We start from the raw sequence: 24,359 nt of genomic DNA, 5'->3' as shown, positions 1-24,359 counted from the left end.
CACAGGTAACACACAGGTAACAAACAGGTAACATACAGGTGATGCACAGGTAACATACAGGTGACACACAGGTGAAACACAGATAACAAACAGGTAACATACATGTAACATACAGGTGACACACAGGTGACATACAGGTGACACACAGGTGACACACAGGTGAAACACAGATAACATACAGGTAACATACATGTAACAAACACGTGACACACAGGTGACACACAGATAACAAACAGGTAACATACATGTAACAAACAGGTGACACACAGGTGACACACAGATAACAAACAGGTAACATACATGTAACATACAGGTAACACACAGGTGACACACAAGTAACACACAGGTAACACACAGGTAATATACAGGTGACACACAGGTAACACACACTTAACACACAGGGAACACACAGGTGACACACAGGTAACATACAGGTAAAACACAGATAACAAACAGGTAACATACATGTAACATACAGGTGACACACAAGTGACACACAGGTAACATACAGGTGACACACAGATAAACAGGTAACATACATGTAACAAACAGGTGACACACAGGTGACACACAGATAACAAACAGGTAACATACATGTAACATACAGGTGACACACAGGTGACATACAGGTGACACACAGGTGAAACACAGATAACATACAGGTAACATACATGTAACAAACAGGTGACACACAGGTGACACACAGATAACAAACAGGTAACATACATGTAACAAACAGGTGACACACAGGTGACACACAGATAACAAACAGGTAACATACATGTAACATACAGGTGACACACAGGTGACATACAGGTGACACACAGGTGAAACACAGATAACATACAGGTAACATACAGGTGACACACAGGTGACATACAGGTGACACACAGGTGAAACACAGATAACATACAGGTAACATACAGGTGACACACAGGTGAAACACAGATAACATACAGGTAACATACATGTAACAAACAGGTAACATACAGGTAACATACATGTAACAAACAGGTGACACACAGGTGACACACAGATAACAAACAGGTAACATACATGTAACAAACAGGTGACATACAGGTAACATAAAGGTGACACACAGGTAACACACAGGTAACAAACAGGTAACATACAGGTGATGCACAGGTAACATACAGGTGACACACAGGTGAAACACAGATAACAAACAGGTAACATACATGTAACATACAGGTGACACACAGGTGACATACAGGTGACACACAGGTGACACACAGGTGAAACACAGATAACATACAGGTAACATACATGTAACAAACAGGTGACACACAGGTGACACACAGATAACAAACAGGTAACATACATGTAACAAACAGGTGACATACAGGTAACATAAAGGTGACACACAGGTAACACACAGGTAACAAACAGGTAACATACAGGTGACGCACAGGTAACATACAGGTGACACACAGGTGAAACACAGATAACAAACAGGTAACATACATGTAACATACAGGTGACACACAGGTGACATACAGGTGACACACAGGTGACACACAGGTGAAACACAGATAACATACAGGTAACATACATGTAACAAACAGGTGACATACAGGTAACATAAAGGTGACACACAGGTAACACACAGGTAACAAACAGGTAACATACAGGTGACGCACAGGTAACATACAGGTGACAGGTGAAACACAGATAACATACAGGTAACATACATGTAACATACAGGTGACACACAGGTGACATACAGGTGACACACAGGTGACACACAGGTGAAACACAGATAACATACAGGTAACATACATGTAACAAACAGGTGACACACAGGTGACACACAGATAACAAACAGGTAACATACATGTAACAAACAGGTGACATACAGGTAACATAAAGGTGACACACAGGTAACACACAGGTAACATAAAGGTGACACACAGGTAACACACAGGTAACAAACAGGTAACATACAGGTGACGCACAGGTAACATACAGGTGACACACAGGTGAAACACAGATAACATACAGGTAACATACATGTAACATACAGGTGACACACAGGTGACATACAGGTGACACACAGGTGACACACAGGTGAAACACAGATAACATACAGGTAACATACATGTAACAAACAGGTGACACACAGGTGACACACAGATAACAAACAGGTAACATACATGTAACAAACAGGTGACATACAGGTAACATAAAGGTGACACACAGGTAACAAACAGGTAACATACAGGTGACGCACAGGTAACATACAGGTGACACACAGGTGAAACACAGATAACATACAGGTAACATACATGTAACATACAGGTGACACACAGGTGACATACAGGTGACACACAGGTGAAACACAGATAACATACAGGTAACATACATGTAACATACAGGTGACACACAGGTGACATACAGGTGACACACAGGTGAAACACAGATAACATACAGGTAACATACATGTAACATACAGGTGACACACAGGTGACATACAGGTGACACACAGGTGAAACACAGATAACATACAGGTAACATACATGTAACACAGTGGAAATATGCAGGGTACACATGCACAGGTGAGGAATAAAAAGGTTTAAAATGAACGACAGGTTATTTCCAACCAAATTTATGTTATTTCTCCCTTCAAAATATTTAATTTACATTTACACATCACGTTTTCTAACAGAATCCATTTTTATATCAATTAATTGAACATAATTTGTAATAACTTTAGAATGTTTAAAATGTGAAATCATAAAACACTTTGCTTTTTGTATGAACTCTTGAATTTAAATTTATATATTGAGCAATTTATATTTTTATTTCACAATAATGACTTAATCAAAGAGCGTCCTGGTCCTCCACGTACCTGCCTCCCCAGGCAGTTGAGGAACACCTGGATATGACGATACCCCCCCCCCCCTCCCTGTGTCCCACAGCTGCCCGGCCCAGACACTGCGCTGACGTCCTGGACTCAGGTGTCTCCCAGGACGGCGTTTATTCTGTGTTCCCGACTCACAACCCCGACGGCTTCATGGTTTACTGCGACATGAGCACTGATGGAGGAGGCTGGACGGTACACACACTCACACACTCTTTTCGGTGTGCATCAGCTGGATGTCAGAGGAGCCTGCTAACAGTTTCCAGCCTGAGCCGTCAGACGGCTGCTCGTCAACCAGCAGAGGAAGCCCTGCGTCTACCTCTTCACAAACGTCTGGTCTTTCTCTGGAGACGCTACGGTTTGTGCACTCAGGATGGTTCAACAGGCGGCCAGCTGGAGGACAGGCTGGAAATATCACCACCCGACGGTTTAGAACGGGCGAAACGATGGGATGTTTTCTGTCCGTTCCACAGGCGTGTGTGTTTAAACAACTGTCTCTGCAGTTGGAGGCTCCTGGAAACATGCCTTACCTTGAAATGATCCAAACAACATCTCTACAAGTCAAAAAGGTGTGACTGTGTGTGTGTTGCAGGTAATCCAGAGGAGGGAGGACGGCTCGGTGAATTTCTTCAGGGGCTGGGAGGCCTACAGGGATGGTTTTGGTACGACGACAGGGGAGCACTGGCTAGGTGTGTCTTTGGGAAGAGCATGAAGCCCAGCAGCGTGTTTCATGTCTGTTACACACAGTCTCATCAATTTGTTTCATTAACTCATATTTTCATTCATTGCATTTCACATCATCTGTTTATTAAAGTTCAATCTGACTTCCTACCTTGTGCTTTATTTTACACCTATTTTAGTTTTTGTGGTAAAGACCCTTTGACTGAAACTGGTGTGTTGACTCTCTGACACATCCGCCACACTCGTCAGTTCAGCATATCTCCATCTTTATTTTATGGAAAATAGCCCAGTTTTTTGGTTTTTAATTATTAAAATCTCTTTCAGTGTTTTTGAGCAGGGCTGAAGCTGTATCAGTGTTTTAAATAAAAATGAAAGAAAAATAATTACAATTTTTAAAGCAGTTTGTTAAAAGTAGACCGATTTTCAGTGAATGACGACAGAGGGTAGTAAGTTAAACTCCTCAGGGATAAATCCACACAAGCAATGTGCAAACCGTTGAACACTGTAGCATTGAGTCGTCCTCTAGAGATGAACTCCATTAGTTACTGGACAGCTTGAAACGATCTACATTGTTGATTAATGATGTTTTTGCATTGAAACAACTCTGATATTTCTATCTTTGCTGTAAGGACATTTCTCTCTTGCATGTTTTAAAACGTTTTAAATGGGCTACTGGTGAGAAACCTGGAAATGTAGACGGTATTTTTCTTTCCTTTTATTCACTTAAGCACTTTTTTATTCTTAACACAAATATCTGTTAAGTGCTCTCAGTAAAACCATGTATTCACCTTTTCTATGGCTCGCTACTTGAATTAAATACCTTTGTGTCTGCTTGTGTGTCTCCCAGGTCTGCAGAGGGTCTACTCCCTCACCAGGTCAGGTGGTTTCGAGTTACGCATCGACATGGCTGACTTCGACAATGCCACAGCTTTTGCTTGTTACTCAGACTTTTCTGTGGGAAGAGACTCGGTGAACGCTGAAGAAGATGGATACCCACTGATTGTGGATGGCTACTCTGGGAATGCAGGTACGACAAAGGTTCAGCTGGTACTGATGACAGAGCCTGAGGCCTGTTCCATCCTCCACGAGAGGCCAGAACTTTTTTCTTCTTCTCAAGGCCCCGAGAAGAAAAGGTGTAATTTTTCAGACAGATTTTCCGAGAAGTATCGCGTGATTGGCTGGACATTTGAGGTGGGCGTGGTTAACACAAACAAGCAGGAAGTGGAAAGATTTTGCTGATGGAAGAAAAGTGAATCATTTTGATAAACAGCTGATTGGGGGGGTGAGAAAGTTTGGCCATTCTCAAAAATCTTAGCATTTAGGCTGAACATCTACTCAAAATGACGCCAACTCGGTGTTTTCTTTGTTTGAACCCTTTTACTTTTATCAGTAATGTCACCTACTTCTATATTTATATGTTTCATGGCGCACGCACAAGATTAAACATCGGACACAACATTATGCATGATTCACACATACACACAGTTCAGTATGAGGAAAGCACACATAGAGACACTTAACGCGCAGATCCAGGTACCGCACACAGCTGACAGGCGCACAAGCAGCGGGTTACACACAGACACACGCTGTGGTAATATGCACATAACCTCCATCTCTGCTGGTTTATGGATACACTGAGGTTTGTAATATGCAGATAGTCTTCGTTTTTGTTGGTTTATGGATGCACTGAGGTTTGTCTCTTGGAATGTGCGTGGAGCTGGTACAAGAGAGAAGAGGTTAAAAACTCTTAATCAGATGCGTGAAATGAAGGCAGACATCGTTCTCCTGCAGGAGACTCATTTATCTAATTCAACAATAAATCTTTCAACGGACCAGTTTCCACATGTTTACTCAGCTTGCTATAATTCCAGACAAAGAGGAGTAGCCACTCTTATTAATAAAAGTTTAAAATTTGACATTGATCAAACAATCACAGATCCAGAAGGCAGATTTTTAATAGTTACATTATCTATTCAAAATGTTAAGTTAACTATTGCAAATGTTTATGGCCCAAATGTTGATGACTCCTCCTTTTTTCACTCCCTCTTTACTTCGCTCTATGATCACTTAGATAACACAATCATTGTAGCAGGGGACTTAAATGTTATTCTAGACAAATACAGTTCATCAGGGAAGCATCGAGGTTGGAAATCAGCTGAAACGGTTAAACAGTACATGAAGGATTTTGGTCTTTGCGATGCATGGCGTTCTCATCACCCGACACTGAGAGAATACACTTTCTTCTTTTCAGTTCACCATACCTATTCTAGACTAGAGTACTTCCTAATCAGCACTTCACTCATGAGTGACATATCAGAGATAAAGATCCATCCCATAATCATCAGTGATCATGCACCTGTATCATTAACCCTTAGAAGTAAAAACTGTAAGCCAGCCACTAGAAACTGGAGGTTTAATACATCATTACTTACAGATTCTGAGTTTATCAGTTACTTTAAAAGAGAATGGTCCTCATATCTAGAAAACAATAACAGACCAGAAACTTCAGCGTGTGTTCTGTGGGAAGCAGGAAAAGCAGTAATGAGAGGGAAAATAATATCCTTCTCTTCCCATAAGAAAAAGAAGGAAACTTTGAGAACATCAGAATTAGAACTCAGAATTAAATCACTAGAGGAAGCTTACCATGTCTCCCCAGAAGAACACACACTGAATGGTATTAGAAAAGCCAAATTAGAACTTAATGAAATAATAGATAAAAGAACACAATTCATGGTGCAAAGACTTCGATTGGACAATTTTGAACATGGTAACAAATCTGGAAAGTTCCTGGCTAACCAACTAAAGGCAAATAAGGAGAAAACAACAATTTCCTCTATAAAAGATTCAGAAGGAAATATCAGCCATGATCCTGACATGATGAACAATACTTTCAAAGAATTTTACAAAGCATTATATTCATCACAAATAAATCCAACAGATGAGAATATTAACCAATTTCTTAGCAGCATCAATCTTCCTAAAATAAATCAGGAAAACAAAATGGCTCTAGATTCACCTATTTCAGTTCATGAGCTCCATGAAGCTCTCCACCGTATGCCAAATAATAAAGCACCGGGTCCAGATGGTTATCCAGCTGAATTCTACAAAGAATTCTGGACCACACTGGCTCCAACCTTTTACAGCATGGTATTAGAAATAAAGGAAAAGCAAAAAATACCCTCCAATATGAACTTGGCGAATATTTCAGTCCTATTAAAACCAGGAAAGGACCCTACACTCCCATCCAGTTATCGTCCAATTTCATTAATAAACGTAGATCTCCAAATAATCAGCAAAGCTCTAGCCAGAAGGATAGAGAAAATAACCCCTTCCATTATTCACGCTGATCAAACAGGCTTTATAAAAGGTAGACATTCCTACACTAACATGCGCAGATTAATTAACATAATAGATTATTCAACTCTACACAATCTGAAGTCCACAGTTATTTCTTCAGATGCAGAAAAAGCATTTGACCGTGTAAACTGGAAACTTTTATTTGCAACTTTAAAAGAATTTGGGTTTGGGTCATCATTTATATTATACATATACAAATATTATACAACAACCCGAATGCATGTGTGAAGACTAATGACAAAACTTCTCCAAACTTCTGCTTACAGAGAGGCACCAGACAGGGCTGCCCACTTTCTCCATCACTCTTTGCCATTTTTATTGAACCTCTGGCAGCTGCCATAAGACAAAACCCAGAAATCAAAGGAATTCAAGCTAAACATATTGAACATAAAATTAGTCTTTACGCAGATGACATTTTACTTTTCCTTAACAACTCACAAACAACACTTTCTCAAACAATCACACTAATTAATAAATTCTCTTCAATATCAGACTATTCTATTAACTGGTTAAAGACTACAGCAATGCCCATTAACTGTGACTTTAAAAACATATCTAACACCACTATACAGTCAGGAAATATTAGTTATTTAGGTATAATAATCTCTCCCAGACTAACCGAACTAATAAAGTTAAATCATGATCAGCTAATAAAAACAGTAGAGGATGACCTCTCAAGGTGGAACCGCTTGCCCATATCACTTATGGGGAGGGTTTCCACTGTTAAAATGATGGTTTTACCAAAAGTTAATTACCTTTTCTCAATGGTTCCCATCAGACCATCCTCCACTTGGTTTAAATCACTAGACTCCCACATATCCAGATTTCTCTGGAAAAACAAGCCATCCCGCATTAGTCTAAAAACTTTACAACAGACCAAAGACAGAGGTGGGTTGGACCTGCCAAATTTTAATCAATATTTCTTATGTAATAGGCTGCAGTGCATCTCCAAGTGGCTTAATCCAAGTTCTTTGGATGAGCCATGACTGGATGTTGAGCAAGCATTGTGTGAGGATTTAGTCATCTCTGATTTACCATTCATCAGCTCAACTGTCAAGTCATATAAGTGTTTTAAAAGCATTAACATCAGCTCCAGTTTAACGGCTTGGTGGGAATTCCTGAAAGTAACCAAGTCTGCGCTTATTCCATGTAAGCTCACACCCATCTGGAACAATCCTGACTTCCTGCAAAACAGAAAGATGATAAACTTCCCTCGGTGGAAGAATAAAGGAGTAAAGCAGTTAGAACATATAGTAGAAAATGGAAACTTTCTGCCATTTGATGCGATTTCTTCACGGTATGAATTCAGCAGCACCAAATTCTTAGAATACCACCAACTTAAATCTATCATAAGTAAGAAATACACCACTGATCAACTAAACTTACAGTTACCTATCAGGGTTGCAGAATTCCTAAATCTTAAGGCCCCGAAGCTACTATCCAAAATATACAGATTACTATTGAAGCTAGAAGATTCCATCTCTCTCCCAACTTCTAAATGGGAAGCAGACTTATCCAGCAACTTCAATCAAAATGAATGGTCACAAATCTGCTTAAACACATTCAAAATGACTAAGAATTCAAGCATGCAATTAATACAATTCAAAATTCTACACAGAACTCATTATACGGGACACAGGATGTTCAAGATGGGTCTGTTACACTCACATATCTGTTCACACTGTACTGACAACATGATTGACAGCTACTACCATGCCTTATGGTCTTGTCCACCTGTCCAGAGATTCTGGCTCCAGGTATGTAAAGATCTGTCAGACTGGTTTAAATGTAATATCCCTGCAAACCCCAAACTGGGCCTCTTGAGTCACTTAGGTGAAAATAACAGGGTTTAATTTAGCAAAAGCAATCCTCAGCAGCCTGTGCATTGCAAAGAAAACTATCCTTGTGAACTGGAAAAGCAAACAGAATCTGTGTATCCAGCAGTTTAGAAATCTGTTATTAGATTACATCAGCATGGAAATGATGTCTGCCTCCTCAAAGGATCAGTCAGCTGGATTTCACTCTCTCTGGTCTCCTGTGATCAGCTCCATCACTTAGTGTAGGGGGGGGGGGGGTGTGACCTCATCCTGCTCGGGGCTAGGGAGTGGCTGGGTGGCTCAGGTGGCTGTGGGTCTGGGGTGGACCCCTGGACGGGGATCTTGGCTGCTTCATTACTGGGGGGGCTAGGTTTCCAGACCTGGCGGGAGGCCTTGGGTTGATCAATGGTTGGAGTTGCCTTTTGGCGGTGGGGCGAGGTCGCTGGCGGGGGCTGGATCGGTGGGTATTGGCTCCGTGACGGGTGGCCGTGCCGCTGTGGGGTGGGCGGGGTGCGGGTCCTGGGCTCCGGTGCCCGGGGCTGTCCCCTGCTTCTCGGGGATGGGGGTCGGCCCTGCCGTGGGGGGGTTGGGCTGACCTGGACCTGCCGCTGCAGTGGGGGTGGGTCCGTGCCCTGGTGCCCGGCAGAGGGACCCGGGCCCAAGATAGTTGAGGATGGGGGGGGTGCCTGTGTATATATGGGGTGTGTATGGAGGAGTGTAGTGGTACATGAATGTATGGGGGGTAGGGGTGCGTGTATGTGGGAGTGTGTTGAGGCATGTATGTGTGGGGGTGTATGTATGAGGGAGTGCGGGGGTGTATATGCGGGGTGTGTATAGAGGATTGTAGCGGTACATGAAGGTATAGGGGGTGAGGGGTGTGTGTATGCGGGAGTGTGTGAGGGGTGTTGGGGTGGAGGTTTAGGGGACTGTGATAGTACATGAGTGTGTGGGGTGTAGGAGGTGTGTGGTGGTTTATATGTGGGGGGTTTATGGGGAGTGTAGTGGAGCATGAGTTTGTGGGGGGTAGGGTTGTGTGTAAGGGGGAGTGTGTTAGGGCATGTAGGTGTGGGGGTGGAGGTTTTGGGGCGTGTGATAGTACATGATTGTGTGGGGGGTTGGGGTTGTGAATGAGGGAGTGGGTGGTGTGTGTGTGTGTGTGTGTGTGTGTGTGTGTGTGTGTGTGTGTGTGTGTGTGTGTGTATGGGAAGGGGTAAGGGCTTGTGTGTGGATAATCTGGTGTTAAATGCATGGGAGATAGGGGTGTGTATATAGAGGAGTATTGAGATGCATGTGTATGGGGGGTAGTGGCCCGTGTGTAGGGGGGAGTGGGGGGGTGCATGTGTATGTAGGTGTATAGGGGGGTGAAGGGTCATGATTAGGAAGGGGGGAGGACTTCAGTGAGAGAAGTGGGGAGTTGTGGTGGTTTGTTCTAGGGTAGGTAGAATGAGAAGGGGTGTTGTGATGGGCAGGGGGGGGGGTGGGATGTAGGGTTTTGGAGGTGGACTAAACTTTTGGCCGTGTATCTGTTAGAATGGGTGTGTATGTGTATAGATGTATGTGTGGGTCTGTAGGTGTGTGTGTGTGTGTGTGTAGATGTGTATACCAGGCTGATGGTGAGGGGGTGTGAATGTGTTGGTGTGTAAAGGAGGAGGGAATGCAACGTGTCTCTGGGTGGGGGCGTCTCCTAGGGGTGTGGGGGCGGTGGGCCCTTGGTCTGTCTCTCCTTCTCCCGCCCCTCCTCTTCTTTGCCCCCCCCCCCACTTTTGCATGTGGTTCGTTGGTGCCTTCTGGGGCCGGTGGCGGCTCCTTTGTTGGTGTTGCTGAGGGCCCAGGTTGTTGGGGCAGCTGCCCTTGGCCTGTCCTGGCCTTCGGGGGCCCCGGGAATGGGGGACATGCCTCGTGCCGCAGGTGGCTCATCTTCTTGAGGGAGGCGCGCTTCCCTCGGGACCTAAATCCCCGGACCCCCCTCCTTCCCTTCTTCCACCACACACAGGCAGGGCGTTGGGAGGTGGACACGTTGATCTGGATGGTGAGAGAGGCCATCAAGGTGGTCTCCATCGCTGCACCCAGCATCGGTTCACCTCCCAGTTTTAATTACACTTAGTCAACATAACACAAAACACACACTGACAACACATGGACATGTTTTGGGGGGCGGGCCATGCAGTGTGCGGTGGGCGGGGCTGCTTTGGTGGTCCCGCTCCCAACATGATGTGGTTACTTCTTCCCAATTTTAATTGCAAACAACACACACTTCACAATCATTCATAAGCTGGGAGGGAGGGGGTGACAATGGGGTCCTGCCACGCCCCTATTTCTGGGGCTGTGCCGGGGGGGTTTGGGCGGGGGAGTGGTGCTGTTCAGGGGGCCTGGGTCTGGGCTGGCCTGGCGGGGGTGGGACTGCTGCTGGCCCTGGGTGGTGCTGGATCGGCTGCATGTGTGGAGTGGTGGGGGGGCGTTGACAGGGGTGGGGGGTAGTTGTGGGGCCCTGATCGGGGCCCTCCTATCCCCTGCTCCCCCGGGGGTGTCTCACAGGGGACACGTTGGGAAAGAAAGGTGAGGGCGTGCAGGAGCCAATGGATGAAGTGGTGACTGAATGTTAGGGTAGAGGGGGGGGGGGGGGGGGGGGGGGATCAGGGTGAAAGAATTTAGGAAAGTGGATGGCCGCTGGGATAGGAGGAGGGGGGGGTGTATGCAGATGGGTGGGGGTGCGTATGTGGGGTTATGTTGGTGGTACAGGGAAGTGATGGGGTGGGTGTACAATGAGGACTGTGAATGTGGATAGAGGGGTGTAGGGAGGTGTGTGTGTGTGTAGAGTGGGGTATGCGTGTATGGAAGAATGGATGATTATAGAGGGAGCAGGGATGTGTGTGTGAGGGGGTGTGTGTGTATAAAGAACGGGGGTAGGAGAGTGTGAGTTTGAGCGTGTGTAAGAGAATGGGTGGATAGGGTGTGTTTAAGGAGGAAGTGTGGATGCGTGTGGGTGTGGGTGGGGGTGTGTGTGTGTGTGTGTGTGTGTGTGCGTGGGTGCGTATGTGTGTGTTTGTGTCCGTGGGTGCGTGTGTGTGTGTGTGTGTGTGTGTGTGTGTGTGTGTGTGTGTGTGTGTGTGTGCGTGCGTGTGTGTGTGTGTGCACATGTGTGTGCGTGTGTGTGTGTGTGTGTGGGTGCGTGGAGGGTCTTGGTGCTCGGGGAGCGCTGCTGGTGCACTGGGGTGCGGCCTGGCTGCCGCTCGGTGGCGGTCTGGGGATCCCGGCCCTCCGTCGGTGTGGGCTGGGCCCTCTGCCTGCGGGGGTGGGGGGTTGCTTCTGGGCTCTTGGGGCCGTGGGGCCCGCGCTCTGTCTGCCCTGGGGGGCCGGTGCCCGGCGGGGCCGGTCCTCGCTGGTCCGGGCCTGCTGGGGCCTGTTCCCCCTGACTGCGGGGGACTCTGGCTGGGACCCCCCTCTGCCGCCTCCTGGGTCGGTGCATGGCTGGCTCCGGGGTGGGGCGGTTGGGGTCTGTGCCTGGGGGTGGCTGCCGATGGCCCTGGTCTCGGGGGTCCTCCTGGCGTGCCTCTTGCCTTTGTGTGGGAGGGGTCACACTGGCATGATCACCTTTTCCGGAACACGTTCCACTCTGCATGTTCTGCATGTGACGCAGTCACCGAGTCGTCTGCAGGTTTATTCACTAACAGCAGCTGGTTTTCTCATTTCTGTTTGTTTCTCATTTATATTTAACTTTTTACATTCATAGTTTAGTTACTATGATCTAAAGTTGGCTTGTATGTGTATGTATATGTGTTAATACTGGCAAGTGCGTATATGTTTGTACGTATGTATGTGTGTGTATGTGTGTGCATAGAGGTGTGTGTGTATATGTATGTATGTGTATATGTATATGTGTACATATGTATATATTTGTGTATATATATATATATATTATGTGTGTATACGTGTGTGTATATGTATGTGTATGTATGCGTGTGTATGTGTGTGTATATGTATGTGTGTGCCTGTATGTGTGTATGTATACATCTGTAGGTTGTTTTCTTTCTTTTTGTTTTTGGGTTATTTTTTAGTTGTTGTTTTTTTCTCTCCCTTTTCTCTCCCTTTATCTCTTTCCCTTTTCTTATGAGGTGTTTCTTCTCCTTTCTCTTTCTGTCTTTAGTCTGTCCTCTCTGGTCCAGCAGTACAAACTCTACAATTCAAACAACAATACAAAATAAACATAGAAATAAAATAAAAATTCAGAAAGTCAAGGGGATCATTATATCTATAAAGCTTCCCTTGGCAGAGAAAATTTGCTCAGCAGAACATCCAGACCATCATTCTGCTGCCTAAATGCTGGACAAGACAAAAAAAAAAAAAAAAAAAAAAAAAAATTCCATGCATAGATATTGTCTGAGGATGACCTGCAGATCATGTGTATGAAGTTGGATCTGACAAGTCAAGCAAGAGCGTCTGCGTGGGCATAAGGCTACTTTGAGACGCAACAGAAGTACAGGGTTGCCAGTGGCAACAGGACTGCAGCGTCCCAGACACCGCATACTGGTGCATGCTGATGATGCAGCTTGCACATAGAAATTATCTGATTTTTCTGTCTGATCCGCATCTGCGCTGGAGGCCTCTAGTCCAATCAAAGGGCTGGATTTAAACTCGTACAAAACACTAAACATCTCAAAAAGTATAAAAGTTAGAAATGCCAAAAGTCTTAGGATCCTTCTCCTGAATGTGCTAAAGCATGAAGCATGGCACAAATGGTTAAGGAGGAGTTAAGTGCCTACATTTGGCAAAAAAATAAAGACAACTAGAAAAGCACTCTTTCTTGCACAATGGAATAACTGTAATGGTGCATTGGGATTTGAACCCACGAACATCTGAATAACAGCCCATTTCTTTAACCACTACACCGCGTTTTATACACAGTGCTCTACTGACCTTTGGCAGAATCATCAAAACTTTTTATCATTGGAATTGGAATGTTTTTTCTTTTACACTTCCTGCAGTGTGGAATCAGTAAAAGAGCTCAAGATTTAATGCAGAAAACTATTTAGAACTGCTTGTGTAATCAGTTAGAGACTTTATTCTTCAACGTGAGCAATGTTGTTTCATTTGAAGCATTTTAACAACAAAACTCTCATATTTTATTGTCATTTCTGAAGTTTTTTCTTACAAATGTCTGTTTACAGTTCTTACATATGTCACAGTTTAAGATCATTCAGATCTTTTCCCAATTGATAAAAATATAAATGCTTTTTCCAAGAATGTAGTGAGCAAGTCAGTGTGCATTAAGGGCAGGCAGCTGTAGCTCAGGAGGAAGAGCAGTTGTCCTTCAACTGGAAAGTTAAGGGATCGATTCCAGGGATCTACTGGAAAAAAATAAAAATGCAAGACACTGAACCCCAAGCTGCCTATCGGGGTGTGAGTGTGTTGGAGGAGTGTGTGCATGTATGGGTGAATGTGTAGTGTAAAGCACTGTCAGTGGTCTGCATGACTGGAAAAGTGCTATAGAAGTACAAGTCATTCAGCACATGCTACAATTTTTTATTTTATTTTAAATCTTTGTCATTTTTCAGATATTGTGATTGGATGAAAGTCCTTCAAACCCAATCCAGATTCAGCTCGGTGATTGGCCAGTTTTCGCACAATGAGCTGAAAACAGCTTCAACGGGGCTCGGAGCTCTGCACCAGTTTGCAGTGTCTGGTTCATCTTGGTCCCGGTCTCCATTGTCTTTTCTTGCAAAATCTTCGAAATGTTACTCCTCCTACACCGTTTGTCTCACTTCAACCATTCAAGCATCAAACTCTTCAGCCCATTCAGGAGATATGTTCTACCACTTTTGGTCTTTGTGACATTTAAACTTTTTAAGTTATTCAAGTTTTTGTCAATGTATTGAAATCTGTTCCTGTGATTGGACGAAATGGAATTTAGCTCAGCGATTGGTCCATTTTCTGCACCAGTACACAGGTACACATACAAGGCACGGGTTCAAATGCAGCATTTAACAAACAGCTCCATTGTTCATAGTTGGCTGTTGCTTGTGTGATGGCGTTCTGCAGGCTGTTCAATGTAAGCTATTGGTCTCAGCTGTGCACTTCAAGGAGCAAAGGAATTTTTTTGCAAGTTTCATAGTTAAATATCAAGGATTTGTTCTGACAATGCTCCCTGCAACATTTCAAGACTTAGTTTTTCACTTTGAACAGTAAAGTCTGTCACATCTTTACTGGAGTGTAGTTCAACCTTGCACATTTTTTTGCAATCCTGCTAATTCCACCCTGCTGGACATGAAAAAACAAAGGCAGTCTCGTCCCAAAGAAATGTGAACACTTTTTCTGAGCTGTGAGAAAGCATGCTGGTGGTAGTGACTAAGTCAGTGGGCTTCAATGCAGCAGTTTGAGGGTTCAAACTCTGGTGATAGCCAGCTAGTAAAACTGTCAGTTGTGTTTTTTTTTTTCAATTTCTTATAATTTTTTTTCAATCATTCAGCATAGTTCAATAAATGGGCATTCACATTTGCTATTGTTTCAATAATAGCTGGTTCTAGTATTAAAACAGAATTTGGGAACAATAACACAAAAAATAGAAAAAATAACTTGCATGAGAATTGAAAGGTTTCAGTCCTTTAGAAGACAGAACCAGTAAAACAAAGCAATGGCATTGAAATTAAAATACTGTGGCTACAAGTATCACTGTTTTTTCCCTTTTTCAACTTCCTCGGTCAATTAATTTAATTAACATGGTTATTTTAATGGAAATGCGTTACTTTATTTAGCTCATTCTCATTGTTCAACAGGTTTGTGTTTGGAAACGATACATGAAACATAATATGGAAAACTGGACAAATAAACAGGATTATCTTCGTAAAATATTGTAGGGTAATAAAATTTCTTTTTCATTCATTCATTCATTCATTCATTTTCCGAACCGCTTAATCCAATTCAGGGTCGCGGGGCTTTGGGCGACAGGCAGGGTACACCCTGGACAGCTCGCCAGTCCATCACAGCCTTAATGGTTTTATGAAAGCTTAAATCTGGGTTAAACCTTAAATCTATAAAAGTGTTTATTTCTGCTGTAAACATGTTTATTCCTGCTGTAAACATGTTTATTTCTGCTGTAAACATGTTTATTCCTACTGTAAACATGTTTCTTTCTGCTGTAAACATGTTTATTTCTGCTGTAAACATGTTTATTTCTGCTGTAAACATGTTTATTCCTGCTGTAAACATGTTTATTTCTGCTGTAAACATGTTTATTCCTGCTGTAAACATGTTTATTTCTGCTGTAAACATGTTTATTCCTGCTGTAAACATGTTTATTTCTGCTGTAAACATGTTTATTCCTGCTGTAAACATGTTTATTTCTGCTGTAAACATGTTTATTTCTGCTGTAAACATGTTTATTCCTGCTGTAAACATGTTTATTCCTGCTGTAAACATATTTATTTCTGCTGTAAACATGTTTATTTCTGCTATAAACATTTTTATTTCTACTATAAAAGTGTTTATTCCTGCTGTAAACATGTTTATTTCTGCTGTAAACGTGTTTATTTCTGCTGTAAACATGTTTATTTCTGCTATAAACATTTTTATTTCTGCTATAAAAGTGTTTATTCCTGCTGTAAACATGTTTATTTCTGCTGTAAACATGTTTATTCCTGCTGTAAACATGTTTATTTCTGCTGTAAACGTGTTTATTTCTGCTGTAAACATGTTTATTTCTGCTGTAAACGTGTTTATTTCTGCTATAAAAGTGTTTATTCCTGCTGTAAACATGTTTATTTCTGCTGTAAACATGTTTATTTCTGCTGTAAACATGTTTATTCCTGCTGTAAACATGTTTATTCCTGCTGTAAACATGTTTATTTCTGCTGTAAACATGTTTATTCCTGCTGTAAACATGTTTATTTCTGCTGTAAACATGTTTATTCCTGCTGTAAACATGTTTATTCCTGCTGTAAACATGTTTATTTCTGCTGTAAACATGTTTATTTCTGCTATAAACATTTTTATTTCTACTATAAAAGTGTTTATTCCTGCTGTAAACATGTTTATTTCTGCTGTAAACGTGTTTATTTCTGCTGTAAACATGTTTATTTCTGCTATAAACATTTTTATTTCTGCTATAAAAGTGTTTATTCCTGCTGTAAACATGTTTATTTCTGCTGTAAACATGTTTATTCCTGCTGTAAACATGTTTATTTCTGCTGTAAACGTGTTTGTTTCTGCTGTAAACATGTTTATTTCTGCTATAAACATTTTTATTTCTGCTATAAAAGTGTTTATTCCTGCTGTAAACATGTTTATTTCTGCTGTAAACATGTTTATTTCTGCTATAAACATTTTTATTTCTGCTATAAAAGTGTTTATTCCTGCTGTAAACATGTTTATTTCTGCTGTAAACATGTTTATTCCTGCTGTAAACAAGTTTATTTCTCCTGTGAAGTTGGTCTTTTTAACATGGGAGTCTATGGAGATTTGCTCTGTTTTTATGCCCCTAGTGGATGAAGGGGGAACTGCAGGTTTTGGGACTTCCACATGGTCTTTACCTTTGATCTCTAGAGTTTGCCAATTGAAATGCATACAGTGGATTAATTTCTGGTATCAGAGGGCCATCTAGTAACAATTTACGTAAACAGTTTTCCTTTTATGCACTGCTTATACAGCATCAATGCAACTTATTGAAACGGCGATGTAGAACTGGAATTAAAAACGATAATTAAAATGCTTGATACTTAAAACCTGCAAAGGTTTGCCATGACAAAAGCCATAGCATAATTCTGAATGTGCTGAAGAATTTAATATTTGAATGGCTGAAGAGGCATCAACCGGTAAAGAGGAGTTAAGTGCAGAAATTTAGCTGAATTATCATAATAATGATAAGTAGAAAATTTACTGTTATTACATAAATACAAGTGTGAATGCAGTTATGTGTTGTAAACTGAAGCATGATGTAGAGAAGTGGACAATGTCAATGAAGTCAGTGAAAAACTTTACATTTTAAAGTGGAAAAGAAAGAAGTTCTGTGATCGACAGCGATCACTGCGGATTCCAGCAGCTAGCAGACATGCACCATTTGTGTGGTGAGAGTTGTTCTGTGCAGACATGTTAGGGAAAACACCGCGCTGGGATCCCAAGCCATGATCCTCCAGAGACGTACCCACCAAATCTTCACAAACACATCGTAGGGTGATTAAACCGCCTCATACATTACGTATACATGCAGCATTCTTTCCAATCTAAAAACATATTGAAGAAATCCTCATATAAAAAATAAATATTGAAGTGATGAAAACTGTGCGAAAGAGGCATAATTCCTTAAAGATTACAGAGTCAGGAAGTGGGAGGTTGTACTGTGCGACATATTATGTAGAATACCAGTAGTGGGATTTAATGTCTTGGTCTGCCCTGCATCAGAAACTCCTCCCACATGTATACCCGCGTAACACACCAAGCTGCAGTCAACAATGGTGCAAGTGGTGGCAAAATATTCAATCCGGCACACTGCCTCGTCCGTGCAGACTCTCCCCTGGTCCGTGCAGACTCTCCCCTGGTCCGTGCAGACTCTCCCCTGGTCCGTGCAGACTCTCCCCTGGTCCGTGCAGACTCTCCCCTGGTCCGTGCAGACTCTCCCCTGGTCCGTGCAGACTCTCCCCTGGTCCGTGCAGACTCTCCCCTCGTCCGTGCAGACTCTCCCCTCGTCCGTGCAGACTCTCCCCTCGTCCGTGCAGACTCTCCCCTGGTCCGTGCAGACTCTCCCATCGTCCGTGCAGACTCTCCCCTGGTCCGTGCAGACTCTCCCCTGGTCCGTGCAGACTCTCCCCTGGTCCGTGCAGACTCTCCCCTCGTCCGTGCAGACTCTCCCCTCGTCCGTGCAGACTCTCCCCTCGTCCGTGCAGACTCTCCCCTCGTCCGTGCAGACTCTCCCATCGTCCGTGCAGACTCTCCCCTGGTCCGTGCAGACTCTCCCCTGGTCCGTGCAGACTCTCCCATCGTCCGTGCAGACTCTCCCCTGGTCCGTGCAGACTCTCCCCTGGTCCGTGCAGACTCTCCCCTGGTCCGTGCAGACTCTCCCCTGGTCCGTGCAGACTCTCCCCTGGTCCGTGCAGACTCTCCCCTGGTCCGTGCAGACTCTCCCCTGGTCCGTGCAGACTCTCCCCTGGTCCGTGCAGACTCTCCCCTGGTCCGTGCAGACTCTCCCCTGGTCCGTGCAGACTCTCCCCTCGTCCGTGCAGACTCTCCCATCGTCCGTGCAGACTCTCCCCTGGTCCGTGCAGACTCTCCCATCGTCCGTGCAGACTCTCCCCTGGTCCGTGCAGACTCTCCCATCGTCCGTGCAGACTCTCCCCTGGTCCGTGCAGACTCTCCCCTCGTCCGTGCAGACTCTCCCATCGTCCGTGCAGACTCTCCCCTGGTCCGTGCAGACTCTCCCCTCGTCCGTGCAGACTCTCCCCTGGTCCGTGCAGACTCTCCCCTGGTCCGTGCAGACTCTCCCCTCGTCCGTGCAGACTCTCCCCTCGTCCGTGCAGACTCTCCCCTCGTCCGTGCAGACTCTCCCATCGTCCGTGCAGACTCTCCCCTGGTCCGTGCAGACTCTCCCCTGGTCCGTGCAGACTCTCCCCTCGTCCGTGCAGACTCTCCCCTGGTCCGTGCAGACTCTCCCCTGGTCCGTGCAGACTCTCCCCTGGTCCGTGCAGACTCTCCCCTGGTCCGTGCAGACTCTCCCCTCGTCCGTGCAGACTCTCCCCTGGTCCGTGCAGACTCTCCCCTCGTCCGTGCAGACTCTCCCCTGGTCCGTGCAGACTCTCCCATCGTCCGTGCAGACTCTCCCCTGGTCCGTGCAGACTCTCCCCTGGTCCGTGCAGACTCTCCCATCGTCCGTGCAGACTCTCCCCTGGTCCGTGCAGACTCTCCCATCGTCCGTGCAGACTCTCCCCTGGTCCGTGCAGACTCTCCCCTCGTCCGTGCAGACTCTCCCATCGTCCGTGCAGACTCTCCCCTGGTCCGTGCAGACTCTCCCATCGTCCGTGCAGACTCTCCCCTGGTCCGTGCAGACTCTCCCCTGGTCCGTGCAGACTCTCCCCTCGTCCGTGCAGACTCTCCCCTGGTCCGTGCAGACTCTCCCATCGTCCGTGCAGACTCTCCCCTGGTCCGTGCAGACTCTCCCATCGTCCGTGCAGACTCTCCCCTGGTCCGTGCAGACTCTCCCCTGGTCCGTGCAGACTCTCCCCTGGTCCGTGCAGACTCTCCCCTGGTCCGTGCAGACTCTCCCCTGGTCCGTGCAGACTCTCCCCTGGTCCGTGCAGACTCTCCCATCGTCCGTGCAGACTCTCCCCTGGTCCGTGCAGACTCTCCCATCGTCCGTGCAGACTCTCCCCTCGTCCGTGCAGACTCTCCCCTGGTCCGTGCAGACTCTCCCCTGGTCCGTGCAGACTCTCCCATCGTCCGTGCAGACTCTCCCCTGGTCCGTGCAGACTCTCCCCTGGTCCGTGCAGACTCTCCCCTGGTCCGTGCAGACTCTCCCCTGGTCCGTGCAGACTCTCCCCTGGTCCGTGCAGACTCTCCCCTGGTCCGTGCAGACTCTCCCCTGGTCCGTGCAGACTCTCCCCTGGTCCGTGCAGACTCTCCCCTGGTCCGTGCAGACTCTCCCCTGGTCCGTGCAGACTCTCCCCTGGTCCGTGCAGACTCTCCCCTGGTCCGTGCAGACTCTCCCCTGGTCCGTGCAGACTCTCCCATCGTCCGTGCAGACTCTCCCATCGTCCGTGCAGACTCTCCCCTCGTCCGTGCAGACTCTCCCCTGGTCCGTGCAGACTCTCCCCTGGTCCGTGCAGACTCTCCCCTCGTCCGTGCAGACTCTCCCCTGGTCCGTGCAGACTCTCCCCTGGTCCGTGCAGACTCTCCCCTGGTCCGTGCAGACTCTCCCCTGGTCCGTGCAGACTCTCCCCTGGTCCGTGCAGACTCTCCCATCGTCCGTGCAGACTCTCCCCTGGTCCGTGCAGACTCTCCCATCGTCCGTGCAGACTCTCCCATCGTCCGTGCAGACTCTCCCCTGGTCCGTGCAGACTCTCCCCTCGTCCGTGCAGACTCTCCCATCGTCCGTGCAGACTCTCCCCTGGTCCGTGCAGACTCTCCCCTGGTCCGTGCAGACTCTCCCCTGGTCCGTGCAGACTCTCCCCTCGTCCGTGCAGACTCTCCCCTGGTCCGTGCAGACTCTCCCCTGGTCCGTGCAGACTCTCCCCTGGTCCGTGCAGACTCTCCCCTCGTCCGTGCAGACTCTCCCCTGGTCCGTGCAGACTCTCCCCTGGTCCGTGCAGACTCTCCCCTGGTCCGTGCAGACTCTCCCCTCGTCCGTGCAGACTCTCCCCTGGTCCGTGCAGACTCTCCCATCGTCCGTGCAGACTCTCCCCTGGTCCGTGCAGACTCTCCCCTGGTCCGTGCAGACTCTCCCCTGGTCCGTGCAGACTCTCCCATCGTCCGTGCAGACTCTCCCCTGGTCCGTGCAGACTCTCCCCTGGTCCGTGCAGACTCTCCCCTGGTCCGTGCAGACTCTCCCCTGGTCCGTGCAGACTCTCCCCTGGTCCGTGCAGACTCTCCCCTGGTCCGTGCAGACTCTCCCCTGGTCCGTGCAGACTCTCCCCTCGTCCGTGCAGACTCTCCCCTGGTCCGTGCAGACTCTCCCCTCGTCCGTGCAGACTCTCCCATCGTCCGTGCAGACTCTCCCCTGGTCCGTGCAGACTCTCCCATCGTCCGTGCAGACTCTCCCCTGGTCCGTGCAGACTCTCCCCTGGTCCGTGCAGACTCTCCCCTGGTCCGTGCAGACTCTCCCATCGTCCGTGCAGACTCTCCCCTCGTCCGTGCAGACTCTCCCCTGGTCCGTGCAGACTCTCCCCTGGTCCGTGCAGACTCTCCCCTGGTCCGTGCAGACTCTCCCCTCGTCCGTGCAGACTCTCCCATCGTCCGTGCAGACTCTCCCCTGGTCCGTGCAGACTCTCCCATCGTCCGTGCAGACTCTCCCCTGGTCCGTGCAGACTCTCCCCTGGTCCGTGCAGACTCTCCCCTGGTCCGTGCAGACTCTCCCATCGTCCGTGCAGACTCTCCCCTGGTCCGTGCAGACTCTCCCCTGGTCCGTGCAGACTCTCCCCTGGTCCGTGCAGACTCTCCCCTGGTCCGTGCAGACTCTCCCCTGGTCCGTGCAGACTCTCCCCTGGTCCGTGCAGACTCTCCCCTGGTCCGTGCAGACTCTCCCATCGTCCGTGCAGACTCTCCCCTGGTCCGTGCAGACTCTCCCCTGGTCCGTGCAGACTCTCCCATCGTCCGTGCAGACTCTCCCCTGGTCCGTGCAGACTCTCCCCTGGTCCGTGCAGACTCTCCCCTGGTCCGTGCAGACTCTCCCCTCGTCCGTGCAGACTCTCCCCTCGTCCGTGCAGACTCTCCCCTGGTCCGTGCAGACTCTCCCCTGGTCCGTGCAGACTCTCCCCTGGTCCGTGCAGACTCTCCCCTGGTCCGTGCAGACTCTCCCCTGGTCCGTGCAGACTCTCCCCTGGTCCGTGCAGACTCTCCCCTGGTCCGTGCAGACTCTCCCCTGGTCCGTGCAGACTCTCCCCTGGTCCGTGCAGACTCTCCCCTCGTCCGTGCAGACTCTCCCCTGGTCCGTGCAGACTCTCCCCTCGTCCGTGCAGACTCTCCCCTGGTCCGTGCAGACTCTCCCCTGGTCCGTGCAGACTCTCCCCTGGTCCGTGCAGACTCTCCCATCGTCCGTGCAGACTCTCCCCTGGTCCGTGCAGACTCTCCCCTGGTCCGTGCAGACTCTCCCCTGGTCCGTGCAGACTCTCCCCTGGTCCGTGCAGACTCTCCCCTCGTCCGTGCAGACTCTCCCCTGGTCCGTGCAGACTCTCCCCTGGTCCGTGCAGACTCTCCCCTGGTCCGTGCAGACTCTCCCCTCGTCCGTGCAGACTCTCCCCTGGTCCGTGCAGACTCTCCCCTGGTCCGTGCAGACTCTCCCCTCGTCCGTGCAGACTCTCCCATCGTCCGTGCAGACTCTCCCCTGGTCCGTGCAGACTCTCCCCTGGTCCGTGCAGACTCTCCCCTGGTCCGTGCAGACTCTCCCATCGTCCGTGCAGACTCTCCCCTCGTCCGTGCAGACTCTCCCCTGGTCCGTGCAGACTCTCCCCTGGTCCGTGCAGACTCTCCCCTGGTCCGTGCAGACTCTCCCCTGGTCCGTGCAGACTCTCCCCTGGTCCGTGCAGACTCTCCCCTGGTCCGTGCAGACTCTCCCCTCGTCCGTGCAGACTCTCCCCTGGTCCGTGCAGACTCTCCCCTGGTCCGTGCAGACTCTCCCCTGGTCCGTGCAGACTCTCCCATCGTCCGTGCAGACTCTCCCCTGGTCCGTGCAGACTCTCCCATCGTCCGTGCAGACTCTCCCCTGGTCCGTGCAGACTCTCCCCTGGTCCGTGCAGACTCTCCCCTGGTCCGTGCAGACTCTCCCCTGGTCCGTGCAGACTCTCCCCTGGTCCGTGCAGACTCTCCCCTGGTCCGTGCAGACTCTCCCTGTGTTTGGCCAGCAGACTTTCGCAGACTTTGCTCATTGCAGAACACAGCTGGAGGCAGTTAGATGAAGCATTTTCAGGACTGAAGGAGAAGCAACAAGTGACTTCCCATAACCAAGCTCCATGTTAGGTGTTGGACATGAACCTTGCACAAAATGGACCAACCACATGTGAAGACTTTCTGAGGAAGAACAAGATAAAGTCCATCCCAACATGAGAGTGGCAGCTGAGAAGAGGGGTCCTGCAGGGCTTCTGTGTGCACATGCGGTGTTTCCAGAGTCACTGAACTCTGACCTTTTCACAGTGTTCATATAAGATGAGGACATAGGAGAGAAATCATAACATGGGAGGAAATGAGCTGCTTGGCAAAGGTCTGGGTGCTTTTCAGGTACATAGTCATGTTACTCAGATGTTGCAAATTATGCAAAATAGTTAACAATGCAACTTGCTGCACGGTGGCATAGTGGTTAGCACTGTGGACTCACAGCAAGAAGGTCACTGGTTCAATCCTCAGCTGGCAAAAGGTTTGGTCAGCAGCCTTTCTTTGTGGAGTTCTCCAGCTTCCTCCCACCATCCAAGGTCATGCATGTTAGGTTCATTGGTTACTCTAAATTGCCCCTAGGAGTGAGTGTGAGTGGTTGTTTGTCTCTGTGTGGCCCTGCGATGGACTGGTGAGCTGTCCAGGGTGTACCCTGCCTTTCTCCTAAAAGCCAGCTGGGATAGGCTCCAGCTTCCCTGCGACCCTGAATCGGATTAAACGGTTTAGAAAATGAATTAATGTAATTTGGTTGTCATGTCATTGTGCAGCACACATTTCCACTACCTGCTTCTCTTTCTCCTCCAGGTGACTCCCTCCTGAAGCACTCTGGGATGCGTTTCACGACCAAAGACAGGGACCAGGACCAGTCTGAGAACAACTGTGCAGCGTATTACCAGGGGGCTTGGTGGTACCGGAACTGCCACACCTCCAACCTGAATGGGCAGTACCTGAGAGGAGGCCACGCCTCCTACGCTGATGGTGTGGAGTGGTCGAGTTGGACCGGCTGGCAGTACTCACTGCGCTTCACCGAAATGAAGATTCGACCCAGAAAATCAGAGTCCTAA

General features: G+C 47.6%; 1 protein-coding gene across 1 annotated transcript in view; it reads left to right on the top strand.

The window, feature by feature from the left end:
• The window catches only part of LOC306764748 (fibrinogen C domain-containing protein 1-like), a gene marked incomplete at both ends in the record, with an annotated part of 44,050 nt that extends 19,691 nt beyond the window's left edge, over window positions 1-24,359 (top strand). The window contains 4 exons of the mRNA XM_079251982.1: window positions 2,940-3,076; window positions 3,474-3,570; window positions 4,410-4,589; window positions 24,100-24,359. Of these exons, the coding sequence (XP_079108108.1) occupies window positions 2,940-3,076; window positions 3,474-3,570; window positions 4,410-4,589; window positions 24,100-24,359 (674 nt within the window). The remainder of the gene's footprint in view (window positions 1-2,939; window positions 3,077-3,473; window positions 3,571-4,409; window positions 4,590-24,099) is intronic.

This window comes from Telmatherina bonti, assembly GCF_933228915.1.
Source record: "Telmatherina bonti genome assembly, chromosome: 13".
Classification (NCBI taxonomy): Eukaryota; Metazoa; Chordata; class Actinopteri; order Atheriniformes; family Telmatherinidae; genus Telmatherina; species Telmatherina bonti.
The sequence above is the reverse complement of the archived record's forward strand: the minus strand, read 5'-3'. Positions and strand labels throughout refer to the sequence as shown.